Genomic DNA, 19,023 nt, shown 5'->3' with positions numbered 1-19,023 from the left:
TAGTGATTCCTTAAGTAGAAGACTAAGATCAGGAGAAAACCTGAAATACTTCAGTGAACATTTTAAGGAAACTCTGACTTTAAGGAAATTCTTAAGGTGTTTGTGCAACCGACCCCTGGGTCTCAGCTGTTAGACTGTTGTTCCGTCATTAGCCGTTTTCAGTCAGAGCGGCGGCCATTTTGTTGTCAGGTTGTCTGTCCGTCTCATTCTCGTGGACACGATATCTCAGAAACACCATATGGAACTTCTTCAGATTTGGCTCAAACATTCACCTGGACTCAAGGACGAACTGATTAGTTGAACTCAAATTAGATGAACTGATTGGTCAAAGGTCAGTGTGACCTCACAAAACACTTCAGCCATTACTGAAGACTTCACAGATATCATATTTAATATTTTCTATGACTCTGGATAAACAGGAAGTGACCTGGAGCTAGTCTGAGTGGAGGAGGGGACTCTAGTTTTCCACTTCGTCTGATGGTCATAGTGATCAGCTGGTGATCAGCTGTCTGTAGTGACATTAGGGACATTTTAAGTGGAGTTGTTCAAGTGATTTGACTCACCTGAATGTTTTCACGTGTTGACTCTGATCAAACTGCAGGTTTGACGTGTGTCTGAGAGCAGAGCGTCCGTCTGTTGAAGGTGTTAGTCATGTGATGTCAGGGTGACAGGATGAAGGTGAGTGAGTGAGTGAATGAGAGCCGAGTCACTCAGTCGGTTTATGTGTTTATTTATGAAAACAAAGGAACTCAGAAAATAAGGATCCCATATCAGTAATTACATCAAATAATTCACTTGTTGGTTTGTTGGTTCGTTCGTCCTCTCTCTCTCTCTCTCTGCGTCTCTACTCTATCGAGCGGAGTTGGGTCTAAACCTCAGACAGCTACTATACAGCTACTATACAGTGCTCAACATACGGAAGAAGAACGTACGGCCGGAGTGCATGCAAATACATAAAATCACTTTTTTCCTTTTTCTTATTAAAATACAAAAATTAACTATTAGCATCAAAGCTCGACCATCAACTAAAAACAAACAGAGGAGGGTTACTGTGGCAACAAGCTGTCCAACTGTCTGTCTGTCTGTCTGTCTGACCGACCGGGGGAAACGTCCTTTTTGATTTATGATTGGTTGGTTGGTTCTAGTCTGAAAAATGTACAAAAGAAAACTGAACGTCTGGTTTCAGATGACGAATCAGGTGAAGGTCACATGGTAACGACTGACCACACCCACCTCCACCTGCACACCTGGTCTAAGATCTGACGCTCCACGGAAACAAAGTCAATCAGATTCATCAATGATAAGATCAATGAATCATCCATCAATCATCATTTCTGACTTCTCCGTCTCGCTGAACCTGAACAGATCATTAATCAATAATCAATCAGGGTCAAATATTTTAAATCCTAACGAGCTCCACCAATCAGCTGCTTCCAGTGACTGTCAGTTGATTGGTCAGCTGTGTGCAGGTGAAAAAGTATTTTTCTCAGCCTGTACAGGTAAACACACATGATCTCTGCGTCTGCTGTCGCTGCCTGGTACTGGACCACATCTGCGCCAGACATCAGCAGCCGAGGTCAGACACACCACCGGAACCAGCAGACAGACAGGTGTGTCCTGTCTCCTGACTCCTCCCTCCACTTCTGTTGGAAACTGAACCACAAATTCAAAACATCAACAGTGTGTTTCCTGTGTGGGTGGAGTCTCAGGTGAGAGCCAATAGAAAAACAGCTGCTGCTTTATATATATATATATATATATATATATATATATATATATGACATCATATATGAACCCCGCTCAGTCTGTGATCACTCTGATCAATAATGTGTATTGATCAGAAATGTGTGTGCAGGTTCAGCTGAACGAGACAGGAACGTTCCTGAAGAAGGGGCTCCTATTGGCTCCGCCCACACAAACACATGACAGCTGTCTGTCAAATTGATCTGCAGAGGTCAAAGGTCAAATTTGATGACATCACAGTTTGAACAGCAGACAGACGGACAGGTGAGTCACATGATTTAATCTGATTGAACTGATCAGCAGCAGCACTGAGGTTAGTAACAGACTGAGGCCCAACCCCCCCCCCCCCCCCCAAAACAATGATGCATTCATGATCAGTCAGAGTTGGAAAAGTTCCTGCAGGAGGAAACATTTCTGAGGTTTCAGAGACGCATTGCTCTGACATCACCACAGCAGCACACCTGTGACGTCACTGACCATCACAACCGACCAATCAGAGCAGAGCATCAGACGGCTGAAGTTCGTCTTCCCTTTAGCTCAACCTGGACCCACAAGACACAAAGTCTTCCTCAGGTCCTGGACTGAACTCTAACACCACTGTGACCCAGTCCGGACCACGGACCAGTCCGGACCAGAGGCCGGTCCGGATCAGAGACCAGTTCGTACCACAGACCTGCTGCTGTGAGGTCGTATCAAACGCCTTGGAAAGGTGAGGACACCTCCTGAGGAGGGTCAAAGTTGGACTGGGGTCAGACTAAGGTTCATTAAAGGGCGGTGGAGCTTTCAACCACAGGTCTACAGGTGGAGGTCTAGAGGCCATGAAGAAGAAACAGTTGTGAAGGATCCAGGTGATTCAGCTCTGCTGCAGCCAATCGGAACACACGTCACTGAAACCAGGTTCAATGAAGTGATTGTAAAATTTAAAACTGGAGCTGAATGCTGAACTTTGACCCGTTTCATTTTTCTTGCTTCATTCTTCTTTGTGTGTAAAATGAAAACAAAGTGGAATCTTTGTGACCTGACCCAAACTTCCTTTAAATTTCAGATGTTCCAAAGACTAAAACTCATTTTTAAAAAACTGAGAAATCCTTTAAAATGTGATTTTACAGGTGCTGTGGGCTCATGGGAGACGAACCGGGCCGCAGCAGACTGAACCAGAACTCTGGGTCCTGGTCTAAAGAAGCTCCCAGACTCTGACTCTTTGTTCTTTACTAAATGAAGAATCGTTAAAACATTAACGAGGTCACTATCCTCCTCACATCTGAGTTCAGGTCTGAAGTATCTGTGGGGGGGTTACAGTATGAGTGGTTTTGTTTTGGCGGGGGTGGAGGGGGGGGTCTGGATCAGGACAGCGGTACAAAGACATTTTATATAGAGAACCTTATAAGACACAAACAAGTTCAGCACACAACCTGAAAATCAAATAAACAGAAATGAAGCAAATGTAGTGTTAAAAAAAAAAGTCTGTCTCATCTCTGCTGACAGAGCCGGCGCTGGATGAGGGATGAGGGATGGGGGGGTTCAGGGTCCGGTGGCCCCACCCTCCCAGTGTTGACCCCAGGGCGGACAGTAGGTTGTGGGTTTGGGCTGCAGGACCAGCAGAGGACAGGTTTGGTCTCAGAGGGTTTGGCTCTAAAAACACAGACCTGGACCTGGTTTCAGTGGACGACCAATCAGCTGCTGGTTTTAAAACACACCTGCACACACCTGAGACTCGCTGCAGAGAGACACCTGTCCACCATCAGTCCCCTGTTACTGAGAGTCTGAGTCCTGGTCTGGAAACATCTGTGAGAACATGTCTCCTGAATCATCCTCAAATTCAGACAAAAATCATTCACGCATTTAGGTTGCCATGACAACCACCAACAGCTGACTCAGTATGACCTCTGACTTGGTTCTGATCAAATGATTTCTGTGTGTTCATGAGACATTAACAGTCCTTGGTCTGTGGTCTGTGATCTGTGGTCTCTGGTCTGTTGTCTCTGGTCTGTGGTCTCTGGTCTGTGGTCTCTGGTCTGTGGTCTCTGGTCTGTGGTCTCTGGTCTGTGGTCTCTGGTCTGTTGTCTCTGGTCTGTTGTCTCTGGTCTGTGGTCTCTGGTCTGTTGTTTGTGGTCTCTGGTCTGTTGTCTGTTGTCTCTGGTCTGTGGTCTCTGGTCTGTTGTCTGTGGTCTCTGGTCTGTTGTCTCTGGTCTGTGGTCTGTGATCTGTTGTCTCTGGTCTGTTGTCTCTGGTCTGTGGTCTGTTGTCTCTGGTCTGTGGTCTGTTGTCTCTGGTCTGTGGTCTGTTGTCTCTGGTCTGTGGTCTCTGGTCTTTTGTCTCTGGTCTGTTGTCTCTGGTCTGTGGTCTCTGGTCTGTGGTCTCTGGTCTGTGGTCTCTGGTCTGTTGTCTGTGGTCTCTGGTCTGTTGTCTCTGGTCTGTGGTCTCTGGTCTGTTGTCTGTGGTCTCTGGTCTGTTGTCTCTGGTCTGATGTCTCTGGTCTGTGGTCTGTTGTCTCTGGTCTGTTGTCTCTGGTCTGTTGTCTCTGGTCTGTTGTCTCTGGTCTGTTGTCTGTGGTCTCTGGTCTGATGTCTCTGGTCTGATGTCTCTGGTCTGTGGTCTGTTGTCTCTGGTCTGTTGTCTCTGGTCTGTGGTCTCTGGTCTGTTGTCTGTGGTCTCTGGTCTGTGGTCTCTGGTCTGTTGTCTCTGGTCTGTGGTCTGTTGTCTCTGGTCTGTTGTCTCTGGTCTGATGTCTCTGGTCTGTGGTCTGATGTCTCTGGTCTGTGGTCTCAGACTCTTCCTGCTCTCTCAGCTCGGACACTTTCACATGATTCATCAGCAGCTGGCGTTAAACAGTGATCACAGACTTCACTGCAGACCTGATGAGAACTAGTCTGTCCTGAGACCCTGATCGGTCCTGTAGACCACGTCCCGTGTGGTTCAGTGTCCCATGATGCTCTGAACTCTCTCAGGCGTCTCCACCCTGAAAACTAAAATCTGAGGAACATGAACTGTTCAGTTTCTGCTCTCCTGCTGACAGCTCCGCCTCCAAATCAATCCATGTCTGAAACCCACTGAGATCTTCTTCTCCTCCTCCTCCTCCTCCTCCTCCTCCTCATGATGATGCTCTATAGATGCTGCTGGAATGTGTTCAGAGGTCAGGGGTCACAGCCGGCCATCCAAGAAGATGAAGAAGAAGAAAGCCTCAGTGATTTTCCTTCTCTGCGTGGCAGCGAGGCTCCAGTGTTCAGAGAAGAACTCCCTCCTCCTCCTCTTCTTCTCCTCTTGCTGAGTTGTTGTTTCTTCTTCGTCTCCTCTGTCTCTGCATTCCTCCAGGAAACGAAAAAAAAAAGAAAAAAGAAAAAAACAAAACAAAAAAAAAAACACTAGGAGCTAAAAAACAGGTCAGCCTATTTACATACAGTCTCCAAGTCTGGGTGTGTGTGTATGGTTCATATGTATGTGTGTGTGTGTGTGTGTGTATGTGTGTGTGTGTGTGTGTGTGTGTGTGGGTGTGTGTGCTGTAAGAAGTTCAGAGTGTGAGTCTCTGTCTTTGTGTGTCTGTTCAGGATGGAAGTTTACATGATGTGTGTGTCGATCTGTGTTTGCATGTTAACTGTATAGATCGAGTTCCTGTGTGTGTGTGTGTGTGTGTGTGTGTGTGTGTATAGAGTGGATAAACCTCTGTGTGTGCGATCAGTGTGTGTGTATGTTCAGTCTGTGTCGGAGGAAGAGGAGGTTCCTGTTGAGGAGCTGTCATCAGAGGAGGAAGAAGAGCTGCCACTCAAACGACTAGCCCCGCCTCCTGAGGCCCCGCCTCCTGCTGCCTTCTCTAAAAGGGGGAGAGGGGGGGGGGGTGTTAATAAACAGATGCTCCAAAATGAAAGGTTGTATCTAAGAGTTTTTGTTGAACCACCTGCTGACCCCGCCTCCAACCCCAGAGGGCCCCACCTCATTGGATACAAGGCCATGTTCAACCAAAGCCACTACGCTAACCCTTCTGAAAATATGCTAACTACGCTAACTGTCCAGAAAAGATCCTATTGTTCCTACATAATGCTAACTACACTAACTGTCCAGAAAAGAGCCTAACTGTTCGTACATAATGCTAACTACGCTAACTGCGCTGAAAAGATGCTAACTATGCTAACCGTTCTGAAAAGATGCTAACTGTTCTGAAAAGATGCTAACTACACTAACAATTCTAAAAAGATGCTTATTATGCTAACTGTTCTGAAAAGATGCTAACTATACTAACCGTTCTGAAAAGATGCTAACTATACTAACCATTCTGAAAAGATGCTAACTACACTAACAATTCTGAAAAGATGCTAAATACACTAACAATTCTGAAAAGATGCTAACTACACTAACAATTCTGAAAAGATGCTTATTATGCTAACTGTTCTGAAAAGATGCTAACTATACTAACCGTTCTGAAAAGATGCTAACTATACTAACCATTCTGAAAAGATGCTAACTACACTAACAATTCTGAAAAGATGCTAACTATACTAACCGTTCTGAAAAGATGCTAACTATACTAACCATTCTGAAAAGATGCTAACTACACTAACAATTCTGAAAAGATGCTAAATACACTAACAATTCTGAAAAGATGCTAACTACACTAACAATTCTGAAAAGATGCTTATTATGCTAACTGTTCTGAAAAGATGCTAACCGTTCTGAAAAGATGCTAACTATACTAACCGTTCTGAAAAGATGCTAAATATACTAACCATTCTGAAAAGATGCTAACTACACTAACAATTCTGAAAAGATGCTAACTATACTAACCATTCTGAAAAGATGCTAACTACACTAACAATTCTGAAAAGATGCTTATTATGCTAACTGTTCTGAAAAGATGCTAACTTTGCTAATTGTTCTGAAAAGATGCTAACTATGCTAACCATTCTAATCCGTCTGCTAGTCTCTGGTTCTGGTCTCAACAGACTCCTCATCTGAGTCTGGGTCTGACTGAGGCTCAAACATGTGGCTGAGTCTCTGGAGCCAGCAGGTGGGGGGCGGGGCTCCAGGCCTGATCCAGATTTCTCAATCAGGAAGTGAGAGGAGATGAAAACACTTGAAACTAAATATGAATCACAGCAGATAATTTTGATTTAATGTCTGCAGGAACTTTAACAATGTCCAGTGTTTGTGTGCAGTAGTGTGCAGTAGTGTGCAGGTACTAGGACTTACGCAGTAGCTTCCTCTGCTTCTTCTGCAGGCAGGACTTGACGTAGCGCTCCAGCTCTCGGAGGGTGGAGGGTTTGAGGGTTTCGAAGTCAATCTCGATCTCGTCGGGGTTGGAGTCCCTCAGTGACGGCTCTCTGGACTGGATGATGTGGACGACGCGACCCAGCTTCTCCCCCGGCAGCCGGTTTATGTCCAGGCTCAGCTGGCGCTTCTCGTCGTACGACATCGGCAGGGAAGACTCTTCGCCGTCTTCTCCGTTGGCTGAGCCCCCGCCCAACGTCTTACTGCCTTTCTTCGGTTGCCTGGAAACAAGATGAGTCACCTGATCGTCACGTGTCTCGTTCATTCTTCTGAAATCCTGCAGCTCTAAGAGAAACGGATGTATCATACCTGGTGGCGGTCACCGTGCTGTTGGCTTTCCTGGCTGGCGCCTTCTTCTGATTGGCTGGTTTGGGCTGTTGGGCGACAGCCTTCGGCTTCTTCTCTTCCTCCATCTTTCCCTTGTTCCCTTTGTCTTTGTCTTTCTCTTTCTTCTTCTCCTTGTCTTTCTTCTCTTTCTTCTTCTTTGGCTTGCTGACCGGAGCCTGGGACAGGACGGCCAGCTGCTCGTGCACCGCCTTCAACTGGTGGAATAGACTAATTATCAATACCTATCACCTCCATTCAATATTCAGGAAGGCCTTCCACTGGTCAGTGTTAAAATCACATTAATATGTAGAATCAATATTTTCATGTCAAACATTAAATCACATCATTTTTAAACGTTCATTGAATCTCAATATTAAAAGAAGAAAACCAGGATGTTCTTGACCTGTGATTGCTCGGCAGCACCAACCTGCTCCTGTAGCTCAGCCAATCGCGTGGCTCGCTCCTCCTCAGAGTCAGACGATTCGTCAGAGGAGGAGTTGTTGCTGCTGTCAGAGGAGGCGGTGCTTTTACTGACCAATGGTGTCGTAGACGGGACCGACGTCTCCAGGCCCTCGTCTGGGATCTTAGCGAAACGCATCTCAAACACATCCTGAGGAGACAGAGGGATGATCATGAACCAGGGTTAAAGGTCCAGGAAGGTCTTAAAAAATGCTAACTGCACTAACAGTCCTGAAAAGATGCTAACTGCGCGGTCATGGAGGTTCTACGTACCTGCAGCTTGCGGGCCATGGCCACCACCTCATGGTCTGGAGGATTGTACTTGTAACAGTTGGAGAACATTAACCTGACGTCAGTCGCAAAACTCTGAGGATCGTTGTACTCTCCTTTATCCATCTTTTTCTGTTGGAGGGGAGATGAAAGAAAAAACATCAGTGTCATCATCTGAAGAAAGGTCAAAGGTCAACGCTTCACATGACCGATAACATGTAAAACAAGTGAGAGAGAGTTCTGCTCGCCACTGTCTCCTCCCATCTGTTTAACCACAGCGTGTCGATGACAGTCAGCTGGTCAGAGTGTATGTGAAGACCAATCATCAACCTCCAGCCTGAAACCAGCAGCTGCAGTTCCTCTAACGGCCACTAGAGTCTGGCTCCAACAGTGAGTCAGTCCCCATAGACTCCCATGTTAAAATGTCCAACTTTACAGCAGAAATAAACATGTTTACAGCCTGGTACAAAAACTGTTTTGGTCTCTAGAGCTAATTTCCTCCTTCATGACACCTGTTTATATAACTCACCTGTTTATATAACTCACCTGTTTATATAACTCACCTGTTTATATAACTCAGCTGTTTACATTTTATTAAGGACTAAAGGAGGGAGGGAGAGGACCTGAACACACAAACCAAGCTACTTGTTTGATGTCGCTGTATTTTGATCTGGAGCAGTTTACATGGGATTTAAACTCCTCCCACACCTATGTGACCTGGGATCGCTTTAACCTGGTCTCATGGTGGTGTGTTCAGAGTGTGATGATGTCATGTGTGCATTACCCGGACGGTGCTGAGGTCCATGGGGTGTTTGATGATGTCATGGTAGTCGTGCAGCTCCAGCGCCTCGGCGTCCACCGGCTTGTAGAACGGCCAGGCGTAGGCGGCGTGTTTCTTCGACAGCATCTCCTTAAGAATGGCGTCGCAATGTTTCATCTGCTCGCCCACCTTCCCACTCTTCCTTCCTATGGCTCCTCCTCCTCCGCCTCCCACTTCACCCCCTGCCACCTCTTCGCCCGTCTCACGGCGGGTCTTAGCGGGGCGGGCGGCGGCCTCGCGGCGGGATGAGCCCAGCTTGGCCGATTTAGAGTCCTGAGCAGACGGAGAGTCAGCGCGACCGGCAGAGATGGCGGACGTGGTCGGAGTGGTGGTGTCGGCTTTCCTCTTCACACCTTTCTTCTGTTAGAGAGAGAGAGAGAGAAAAGTCAGTGTCTGTATATGTTTATATCCTGGATCATGTGACGCTGTCTCACTCCACGTGGTGGTTACCTTCACAACAGGCTGTGCAGATGGCATCATGGTTGCCGGGGGCTGCGGGGCAGAGACAGGGGGCGTGGCCTGGACAGGTGTGGGCGTGGTGGAGATAACAGGGGTCTGAGAGGGGGAAGGGGAGGGGTAGGAGGGGGGAGGGGAGGCTGAAGACTCGGCCTGTTGACTCACTGAGACACAGAGAGAGAACTGTTAGTACATCCCACTACTACAGTCAGGCTTGTTACTATGGCAACACTAGAGATGTAATGGAGCAGTAACTACAGAACAAGTATAATACCTGTGGTAACAGTATTAGTACTGTAGAACGTGTTGTTAGTACTGTAATATATATAACTAATACCTGTTGCAGTATGTACCTGTGGTGACAGCAGTATGTACCTGTGGTGGCAGCAGTATGTACCTGTGGTGGCAGCAGTAGTACTGCAGTATGTACCTGTGGTGACAGCAGTATGTACCTGTGGTGACAGCAGTAGTACTGCAGTATGTACCTGTGGTGGCAGCAGTATGTACCTGTGGTGGCAGCAGTAGTACAGCAGTATGTACCTGTGGTGACAGCAGTATGTACCTGTGGTGACAGCAGTAGTACTGCAGTATGTACCTGTGGTGACAGCAGTAATACTGCAGTATGTACCTGTGGTGACAGCAGTATGTACCTGTGGTGACTGCAGTATGTACCTGTGTGACAGCAGTATGTACTGTGGTGGCAGCAGTAGTACTGCAGTATGTACCTGTGTGACAGCAGTATGTACCTGTGGTGCAGCAGTATGTACTTGTGGTGGCAGCAGTAGTACTGCAGTATGTACCTGTGGTGGCAGCAGTATGTACCTGTGGTGGCAGCAGTATGTACCTGTGGTGGCAGCAGTAGTACTGCAGTATGTACCTGTGGTGACAGCAGTAGTACTGCAGTATGTACCTGTGGTGACAGCAGTAGTACTGCAGTATGTACCTGTGGTGACAGCAGTATGTACCTGTGGTGACAGCAGTATGTACCTGTGGTGGCAGCAGTATGTACCTGTGGTGGCAGCAGTATGTACCTGTGGTGACAGCAGTATGTACCTGTGGTGGCAGCAGTATGTACCTGTGGTGACAGCAGTATGTACCTGTGGTGACAGCAGTAATACTGCAGTATGTACCTGTGGTGACAGCAGTATGTACCTGTGGTGACTGCAGTATGTACCTGTGGTGACAGCAGTAATACTGCAGTATGTACCTGTGGTGACAGCAGTATGTACCTGTGGTGGCAGCAGTATGTACCTGTGGTGGCAGCAGTATGTACCTGTGGTGGCAGCAGTAGTACTGCAGTATATACCTGTGGTGGCAGCAGTATGTACCTGTGGTGGCAGCAGTAGTACTGCAGTATGTACCTGTGGTGGCAGCAGTATGTACCTGTGGTGGCAGCAGTATGTACCTGTGGTGACAGCAGTAGTACAGCAGTATGTACCTGTGGTGGCAGCAGTAGTACAGCAGTATGTACCTGTGGTGGCAGCAGTATGTACCTGTGGTGACAGCAGTAGTACAGCAGTATGTACCTGTGGTGACAGCAGTATGTACCTGTGGTGGCAGCAGTAGTACAGCAGTATGTACCTGTGGTGACAGCAGTATGTACCTGTGGTGGCAGCAGTATGTACCTGTGGTGGCAGCAGTATGTACCTGTGGTGACAGCAGTATGTACCTGTGGTGGCAGCAGTAGTACAGCAGTATGTACCTGTGGTGGCAGCAGTAGTACTGCAGTATGTACCTGTGGTGGCAGCAGTATGTACCTGTGGTGGCAGCAGTATGTACCTGTGGTGGCAGCAGTATGTACCTGTGGTGACAGCAGTAGTACTGCAGTATGTACCTGTGGTGGCAGCAGTATGTACCTGTGGTGGCAGCAGTATGTACCTGTGGTGGCAGCAGTAGTACTGCAGTATGTACCTGTGGTGGCAGCAGTATGTACCTGTGGTGCAGCAGTATGTACCTGTGGTGACAGCAGTATGTACCTGTGGTGGCAGCAGTATGTACCTGTGGTGGCAGCAGTATGTACCTGTGGTGGCAGCAGTATGTACCTGTGGTGGCAGCAGTATGTACCTGTGGTGGCAGCAGCCGGCTGCTTGCTCTTGTTCTTCCCTTTGGGCGCTGGCGGCAGCAGAGCCACTTCCTCCTGAGGCATCTGAGCCACTTTCTGAAGGAAGATCTTCTCCAGAGCCTGAGCCATGAGCACGATGTCGTCTGTCGGCTGAAACATAACACAGGTTCGATACCGTCAAGAGACAGCCTGAGGTTAAAGGATGTGTTCTCACTTAGTACTGTCCATTCAGATCAGACTGTACTGAGACTTGACCAGCTGCAGGTCACTAGGTCACTAGAGGTCACTGCAGGACTGTGTGTACCTTGTTGTAGATGTAACAGTTGGTGAACATGGTGTTGAAGTCCTGCATGGCCTCACTGGCGCTCCAGTAATAATTGTTCTCCAGACGTTTCTTGATGGTTCCCATGTCCATTGGGTTCTTGATCACCTTGTGGTAGTCCTGGAAACATGGAAGTGGTTAGCTTAGCTTAGCATAAAGACTGCAAACAGCTAGCCTTTCTGTTCAAAAGAAATGCAACTGAGTGCAGTTACTGTGTGTAGTGTGTGTAGTGACTGAGGTCAGTGACTCACCGACAGACAGAGCTTGATGGCGTCCACAGGTTGGTAGAAAGGCCAGGCGAACTGATGTTTCCACAGAGTCTTCACCACCACGTTCTGCATGTACTGCAGCTGGTTGGTTTTTCTGAAGGACACAAACAAACAACGTCACAGAAGAGCCACAGAACTGAGGGTGGCGCTGCAGCTCACCTCCCGTCACAGGTTTCTGTTCCACTAGTGATCACTGTCTCTAGGCTCAGCTCAGGTATGACTGGTTACCTACCTGCCAGGTTTGGTGGGATTGGTGACCTCAGGGGGGGGTGGGTTGGTGAGGGGAGGGGGGCTGGGGGGCGCAGCCTCGGGGGCGTCCGACATGGTGGACGACGGTGACGCAGCAATGCACCGTGGGACGACAGTGTCTGACCTGAGGGTGAAAAAACAACTCCCTCTGTGGTCTGAGGGTGTGTGTGTGTGTGTGTGTGTGTGTGTGTGTGTGTGTGTGGGCACACAGGTGTGTGTTAGTGTGTGTTCAATTCAGGCGTGGTTGCTGTTGATGCTTCAGCTCGATGTTTCCCCCCAGGAGACAAACTCCCATGGCACAACCTGAGAGACAGAGACACTGGTCGTTAGTTCTGACGCTCACAAACACTAAATTCATCAATTCAAATATTTCAGTTTCTCGAGCTTCAGTTCTCTTCCGGTCAGTGTTGAATCCTGAATGCATTTCATAAATTCATGTGATCAATCCACTGATGTTTCAGTTCAGAGTCAAATATTTGTGTGTATGCTGCACAAATACTCACAAACTGACAAAGTGGGAGAAAGTCAAAGCTGCGACTAAGAGAATGAATCATCAGCTCATCGGATTTATGATGATGAGTTCAGGGTCAATTCTCTGGTTAGTTTCTCAGGTGTGAATATTTCTTGGTTTTCTTAAGACGTCACCTTAGAATTCAGTGATGGGCAGTTATTGACCAAACTAATCAATGAACTGAGAAAATAATTGGCACATTAATCAGTAATTAAAATATTCATTAAGCTGATTATTTTCATGCAGTGAATGTGATTGTTTCCTGGAGTTTAATCTGAAGCAGCATTATAAAGTAGGTCACGTACATTAGACGCTCTATTATCCACCAATGTAAAGTACAAACTGTAACAGGAGGTGAAGTGAAGAACAGGTGTGTTTCCTACAGTGTTGACCCACAGCAGTGGCCTCAGGTAAACTGGTGTTTAACAGTATTTCAGGGTATGTTGGATCCTTTTTGGCAATATTGGTTTTTTATATCATTTCTGCATCAGAGTGAAGTTTCTTGACTCGACGGGTTTGTAACTTGCTGGATTAACCAAGAAGATCCACGTCTAGTTGTTTGAGTGTGACCCTGCATGCACGCTACTATGCCTTCATTTTAAAACTCTTCTGTTTTGCTACGTTTTCGCCTCCTGTCCACTCCAGAGTATTCGAGACTTTTGGAAACCCAGCTAGATCTGTTTTATTTTGAAAACTCAGAGTTGTGTTTTATTTTGAAAACTCAGGGGTTGTGTTGTATTCTGGACAGAGACAGAGGAGAGTAGCAGTGTGGACGCAGCCTCAGGGGTCTGTCCTCGGCCCACTCCTATTTACACGACACATCAAGACCCTCATTCTTCCTCCTGCCCCAACCCCGACTCTTCACATCAGACTTGTTTTACCCACAGAAAACACCAGGTACATGGTTTTCCCTCTGACCACACCTCAACTGGTTCCCACATCAGCGACTCAAACACTTAGGAACGTAAGATTCATGTTCAACATCTGAATCAAACTTTAAAGTTCCGTATGAAGGTCGACTGCAGGACAGCGTCTCAGACTGTGATGTCTGTAGTGGATCTGCCCCTCGATACCTCAGCAGCTGAGCCCTGGTCCTTATGGTGTCACTCCTGATTCATCACATCATTGTTCTGTTCGTTGGTCTATAAAACTGTCCTCACATCAACATCTAACTCTTGTAACTACAGGACCTTTGATGTTCCTGATGAACCCATGGATCCTGGCAGAACTGGTTCTGGATCCTCGGTCCTTCCTCCCCTGTGGAGTAGGGCTGGGCAATAAAATGATAGCAATAATAATCGCAAAACATAAAAGTGTTGATAAATGTTTTATATAATTAATGCTTATAGCACGCCCACAAATGAATCACGAAACGGCCAATCATGTCGCAGGAATAGGTCTGTATTAGAAAGTTAGGATGCACGGCGAGAGGTATAAACTCAGGATATGATATCACGCAGAGGCCGACGGGCTTGAAGTCGGAGCGGAGTGAACAAATAAGGTGAAATGAGCGACAAGAGAGGACACTCAACTTCAGTAGTTTGGAGATATTTGCCTTTTTACAGTCCGACAAAAAACAGAGCGATGTGCACTGTGCCGGAGACACGTTCCATCAAAGACACAAAGACAGACAACTCCACAAACCCGTCCCCTCATCTGAAACAATCACACAGGAAGTAAGAAACTTCAGGCCCTAACGAGTGTTGATGGACCCTCGAACAGCGCCAGGCCGCATCTTCTCTGTCTGTTTATTATGTATGTTGCAGTCTGATCATGTGACGTGTGTCACACTGCAGAACTTACTTTTCTATTTACTTTGTCGAGTAAAAAGGACTGAAGAGGATTTTGATTTTAATCATGTATATCATGTTTTGAATGTTTGTACCTCAGAGTTTTTAAATGTTCTGCAATGTTTGTTGTGTTCTGACTAATAGAACAGTTTAGAACCACAAACTGTTGGTTCCTTCAACTTTCACTCAGAAGCAAAAATCAGCCTTTAAACCTGAAAGAAATAACGATGAGGCATTTATCCTGATAAATATCGATATGAAAAGTTTGATCGTGATAACAGTTTTGGCCATATCACCCAGGCCTACTGTGGAGCCTCTCAAACTTTATCAACTCTGGTAATTGTTTCATTAGACGCGTTTGTTTGATTGTTTTCTGAGGCCACGTCCACACTACTACATTTTAATGTGAAAACAATGAAGACTGCCGTTTTATCTCCATATCAGAAACCATCTCCACCCCAGAGTTTTCAGAATAAAACACAACCCCAGAGTTTTCAGAATAAAACACAACCCCAGAGTTTTCAGAATAAAACACAACCCCAGAGTTTTCAGAATAAAACACAACCCCAGAGTTTTCAGAATAAAACACAACCCCAGAGTTTTCAAAATAAATAAAACTGGTCCAGCAGCGTTTTGAAAACACTTCAGTGCTCTAAGACTCCGGAGCAGTGAGGACGGAGGAGGACACGTAGCATGAGTTTTAAAATGTAACGTAGTCGTGTGAACGTCACCTGATAAAATACAGATTATCTTGATCGACTTTACAGAAAGGTTGCTTTATCTCAATATATATTGATATCTAACGATTGCTGACGCTGAGATATTGACATCATGTTAAGAACACACATGATAATATGTCTTTTGTTTATCAGTTCATCGTGTTGCCTTCACTGTCCAGTCGGTGCCATTGTTCTTCTGTATTCATGGTCACAGACTCTCCCACCTGTATACACTCTGAATCAAAGGTAAAGATGAACTGACTGACAGCAATAATAATATTGTCATGAATATTAGTGTTATGTCGTGATGACCTCAGCCGGACCAACAGTCCACACCAGACTGACAGACCGACATGTTCAAACCAGTCTGACCAGCTCTTCTGGTTTCTACAAACACACCAGACTGAGGCTCACCTGCACCTGTCAATCATCAACACCTGACAGGACAGACAGGAGCGGGCTCCACAGCTGGACTCACAGCTGATCCCTGCAGCATCATTCTGAACCTCAGGACTCAACCATGAAATCAGTCTTAGTGACCTTTAGTGAACCAGCTGGTTGAGACAAACATACACATCACACCTGTCCAGGTAGATTAAGACCCTCAAAGGTAGATAAAATCACCTGGTTACGATCTTCCATTAGAAAACTCATGTTGGTGTCACACCGTTAGGCGTTTAGGAAACATCTGTAAATTGTAGCTACAGAAAATAACCACGGTTACATCTCCCCTTTAAACTGCATGACCTTCTGCACATCAGTCACACGCCCCCCCTCCCCCCACCCCACCCCCCACCAGGAAGATCATCCAGCGGGAAACACTGGATGATGATCTTCCCATTCACTTGGTTGAGAAAATGCCCGCCATGACTTCCTTAAGGAGCGACTGTTGACTTGGTTTTGTGTCTGGTTTTGTCCGAGTGGCGGTTCAGACGCCAGATTTAGTTTTAGCGTCAGAAAATCAGGAAACATTCGAGGACCAGTGACGTTTTTTAATTTTATCTTAAAAACAACTTGTCTTTGCATTTTATCTTCCTGTCAATTGACTAATAGATTATGCTCCACCCAGTTGATTGACAGCTGCTTTGATGAAGTGTTCACAGTATTTATCAACCAAAGACGCAAAATATTCACAGCTTCAGCTTTAAAACATAAACTGAGATTTAACAAAACAAAGAGTGAAAATTTCATCTACTGGTGATTTTTACTGTCTATTGCAGCTACAACTAATCATCACTTGCATCATCAATCACTGATTATTTTTCATTTAATCAAACGTCAACAGCAGAAAAAAAATAACCACAAAAACCTCAGAAATATTCAGAGACAGATCTTCTGATCAGAGGCTCCATCATATTCTTCATTAACAGCTGCCAAGTCTTTTTCTGACACTAATCCATCGACCAATTGTTGCAGATCTGCTTTTTGCTTAAAAAAAGCCCCAAAAAACATTTAACATCAGAATAAAGCAGCATCAACAATAATCGTCCATTTTTCACCATCTTTTGACCAAACCAAAAAGAAATTTATTGCCAAATTATTCAATAATCAAAATAATTGATTGTTGCAGCCCCAGTCTGATCAGTGGTCCAACTCTCCAAACACAAACTTCCACTGGCCCGGTGTTAACGAGCAAACCTGCACTCTAGTTGAGAAACGTCGTCAATAATTAATTGTTTTTCAAAACAGATACTGATTGACTGTCGATCAATTCATGTTTTCAGCTCTAACTTCTAATCATCATTTGACAAACTGCAAATCTTATTGATCCTTATTTCAGCCAATACATAACCAACTCAAGCAGCCAGTTCTAATGTGTCTCCACTGTGTCTCTACTGTCTCATCTGTCTCTACTGTCTCCACTGTGTCTCTACTGTCTCCACTGTGTCTCTACTGTCTCATCTGTGTCTCTACTGTCTCATCTGTGTCTCTACTATCTCATCTGTGTCTCTACTGTCTCATCTGTGTCTCTACTGTCTCCACTGTGTCTCTACTGTCTCATCTGTGTCTCTACTGTGTCTCATCTGTCTCTACTGTCTCCACTGTGTCTCCACTGTCTCATCTGTGTCTCTACTGTCTCCACTGTCTCATCTGTGTCTCTACTATCTCATCTGTGTCTCTACTGTGTCTCATCTGTGTCTCTACTGTCTCCACTGTGTCTCATCTGTGTCTCTACTGTCTCCACTGTGTCTCATCTGTGTCTTTACTGTCTCATCTGTGTGTCTACTGTTTCCACTGTCTCATCTGTGTCTCTACTATCTCATCTGTGTCTCTACTGTGTCTCTACTGTCTCCACTGTGTCTCATCTGTGTCTCTACTGTCTCCACTGTCTCATCTGTGTCTCTACTATCTCATCTGTGTCTCTACTGTCTCATCTGTGTCTACACTGTCTCATCTGTGTCTCTACTGTCTCCACTGTCTCATCTGTGTCTCTACTGTGTCTCTACTGTGTCTCCACTGTCTCATCTGTGTCTCTACTATCTCATCTGTGTCTCTACTGTGTCTCTACTGTCTCATCTGTGTCTCTACTGTGTCTCATCTGTGTCTCTACTGTGTCTCCACTGTGTCTCATCTGTGTCTACTGTCTCCACTGTCTCATCTGTGTCTCTACTGTCTCCACTGTCTCATCTGTGTCTCTACTGTGTCTCATCTGTGTCTCTACTGTGTCTCTACTGTGTCTCCACTGTGTCTCATCTGTGTCTACTGTCTCCACTGTCTCATCTGTGTCTCTACTGTGTCTCTACTGTCTCCACTGTCTCATCTGTGTCTCATCTGTGTCTCTACTGGAGCTGCAACATCAGTCACTTCATCAAACAGCTGCTTGAAAGAAAATTAATCAACTATTTTGACTCACAGGATGAGATCAAATTTTCAAGCAAACATTACAGGTGTTCTCATGTTCTTCTCAGGTGTGAGGATGTGACAGTAAACTGATTATCTGAGGGTCCATAAGCGAGACGCTTGAGGACTCTTCTTGGTCTGTAGGACATTGTAAAAAGGTCAATCTCACTGTTTTCGGACACTTTACAAACCAATCAGTTCATTCAGAAAACAACAAGTAAACTGAAGACTGGGCAGCCGGCCCCAGGTCTGTTTCAGGCCTTACATTCTCTCTAAATCCCAACAGGTGCTGGTCCAGACTCGTGTGTGTACACACGTCCTCAGAGTCCTGCAGCAGTTACACACCAGTACCACAAACCGCATGAAAAGTGTCCGGAGAGTTCACTAACAGAGCCAGCCTCCTACCTGCCGCCGCACAGCACACACACCTGAAACCTCCGCTGTCCGGATCTCGGCGGAGTCCTGCGGGGATCAACAGATGTCGGAGTCCGGCGGCTGCGGCTAACGAGGAGCTAACGGCTAACACTCACCACTGCGACCGACAAACTCCACAGATCGGGTCGACAGCAGCACCATCCGCTGCCACACACGCCAGGCCGGTTATTTACCGGCCACTTAAACCCAGAATCCCGCTCCAGCTGCAGCGGCGGCTCTGGGCTCGGTGATCTGCGGGCTAACGAAGCAGCCCATTTATCTCGCTTTAAAAAGATGGCGGGCAAGCCGATGCAAAATACGAGCTAGGTCGCTAACTAACCGAGCTAAGCTACTTACCGAAGACACGAAAGGCCGTTAACTGTATTTTTAGCGGCTGTGGCGGTTTCTGCGCGAGTGCTGGGGGAGACGTGGGGACATTAGTTCTCCTATGAACCGCGCAGAGAGCGGATCCGTTGGTTTAAAACGCCGATCTTTGCAGATGTTACCGCGGT

At 46.3% G+C, this 19,023-nt stretch overlaps 1 protein-coding gene across 4 annotated transcripts in view; it reads right to left on the bottom strand.

Moving 5' to 3' along the window:
* Window positions 1-713: 713 nt before the first annotated feature.
* The window catches only part of LOC130169229 (bromodomain-containing protein 3-like), an 18,595-nt gene continuing 285 nt past the window's right edge, over window positions 714-19,023 (bottom strand). The window contains exons 1-12 of one of the 4 annotated variants that reach the window (XM_056375777.1): window positions 18,869-19,023; window positions 12,220-12,539; window positions 11,970-12,081; window positions 11,701-11,838; window positions 11,399-11,546; window positions 9,329-9,498; window positions 8,843-9,238; window positions 8,062-8,190; window positions 7,733-7,939; window positions 7,312-7,544; window positions 6,925-7,223; window positions 714-5,551 (exon numbers count right to left, since the gene is read on the bottom strand). The exon at window positions 18,869-19,023 is cut by the window's right edge and continues 71 nt beyond it. In XM_056375777.1, coding sequence (XP_056231752.1) covers window positions 5,433-5,551; window positions 6,925-7,223; window positions 7,312-7,544; window positions 7,733-7,939; window positions 8,062-8,190; window positions 8,843-9,238; window positions 9,329-9,498; window positions 11,399-11,546; window positions 11,701-11,838; window positions 11,970-12,081; window positions 12,220-12,311 — 2,043 coding nt within the window. In that variant the 5' untranslated portion in view covers window positions 12,312-12,539; window positions 18,869-19,023 and the 3' untranslated portion in view covers window positions 714-5,432. Of the gene's footprint in view, window positions 5,552-6,924; window positions 7,224-7,311; window positions 7,545-7,732; window positions 7,940-8,061; window positions 8,191-8,842; window positions 9,239-9,328; window positions 9,499-11,398; window positions 11,547-11,700; window positions 11,839-11,969; window positions 12,082-12,219; window positions 12,540-18,525; window positions 18,682-18,868 lie in introns of those variants that run through there. The other 3 variants (XM_056375780.1, XM_056375779.1, XM_056375778.1) reach the window with 3 other exon arrangements.

Source organism: Seriola aureovittata, chromosome 5 (genome assembly GCF_021018895.1).
Source record: "Seriola aureovittata isolate HTS-2021-v1 ecotype China chromosome 5, ASM2101889v1, whole genome shotgun sequence".
NCBI classification, from domain to species: domain Eukaryota; kingdom Metazoa; phylum Chordata; class Actinopteri; order Carangiformes; family Carangidae; genus Seriola; species Seriola aureovittata.
The sequence above is the reverse complement of the archived record's forward strand: the minus strand, read 5'-3'. Positions and strand labels throughout refer to the sequence as shown.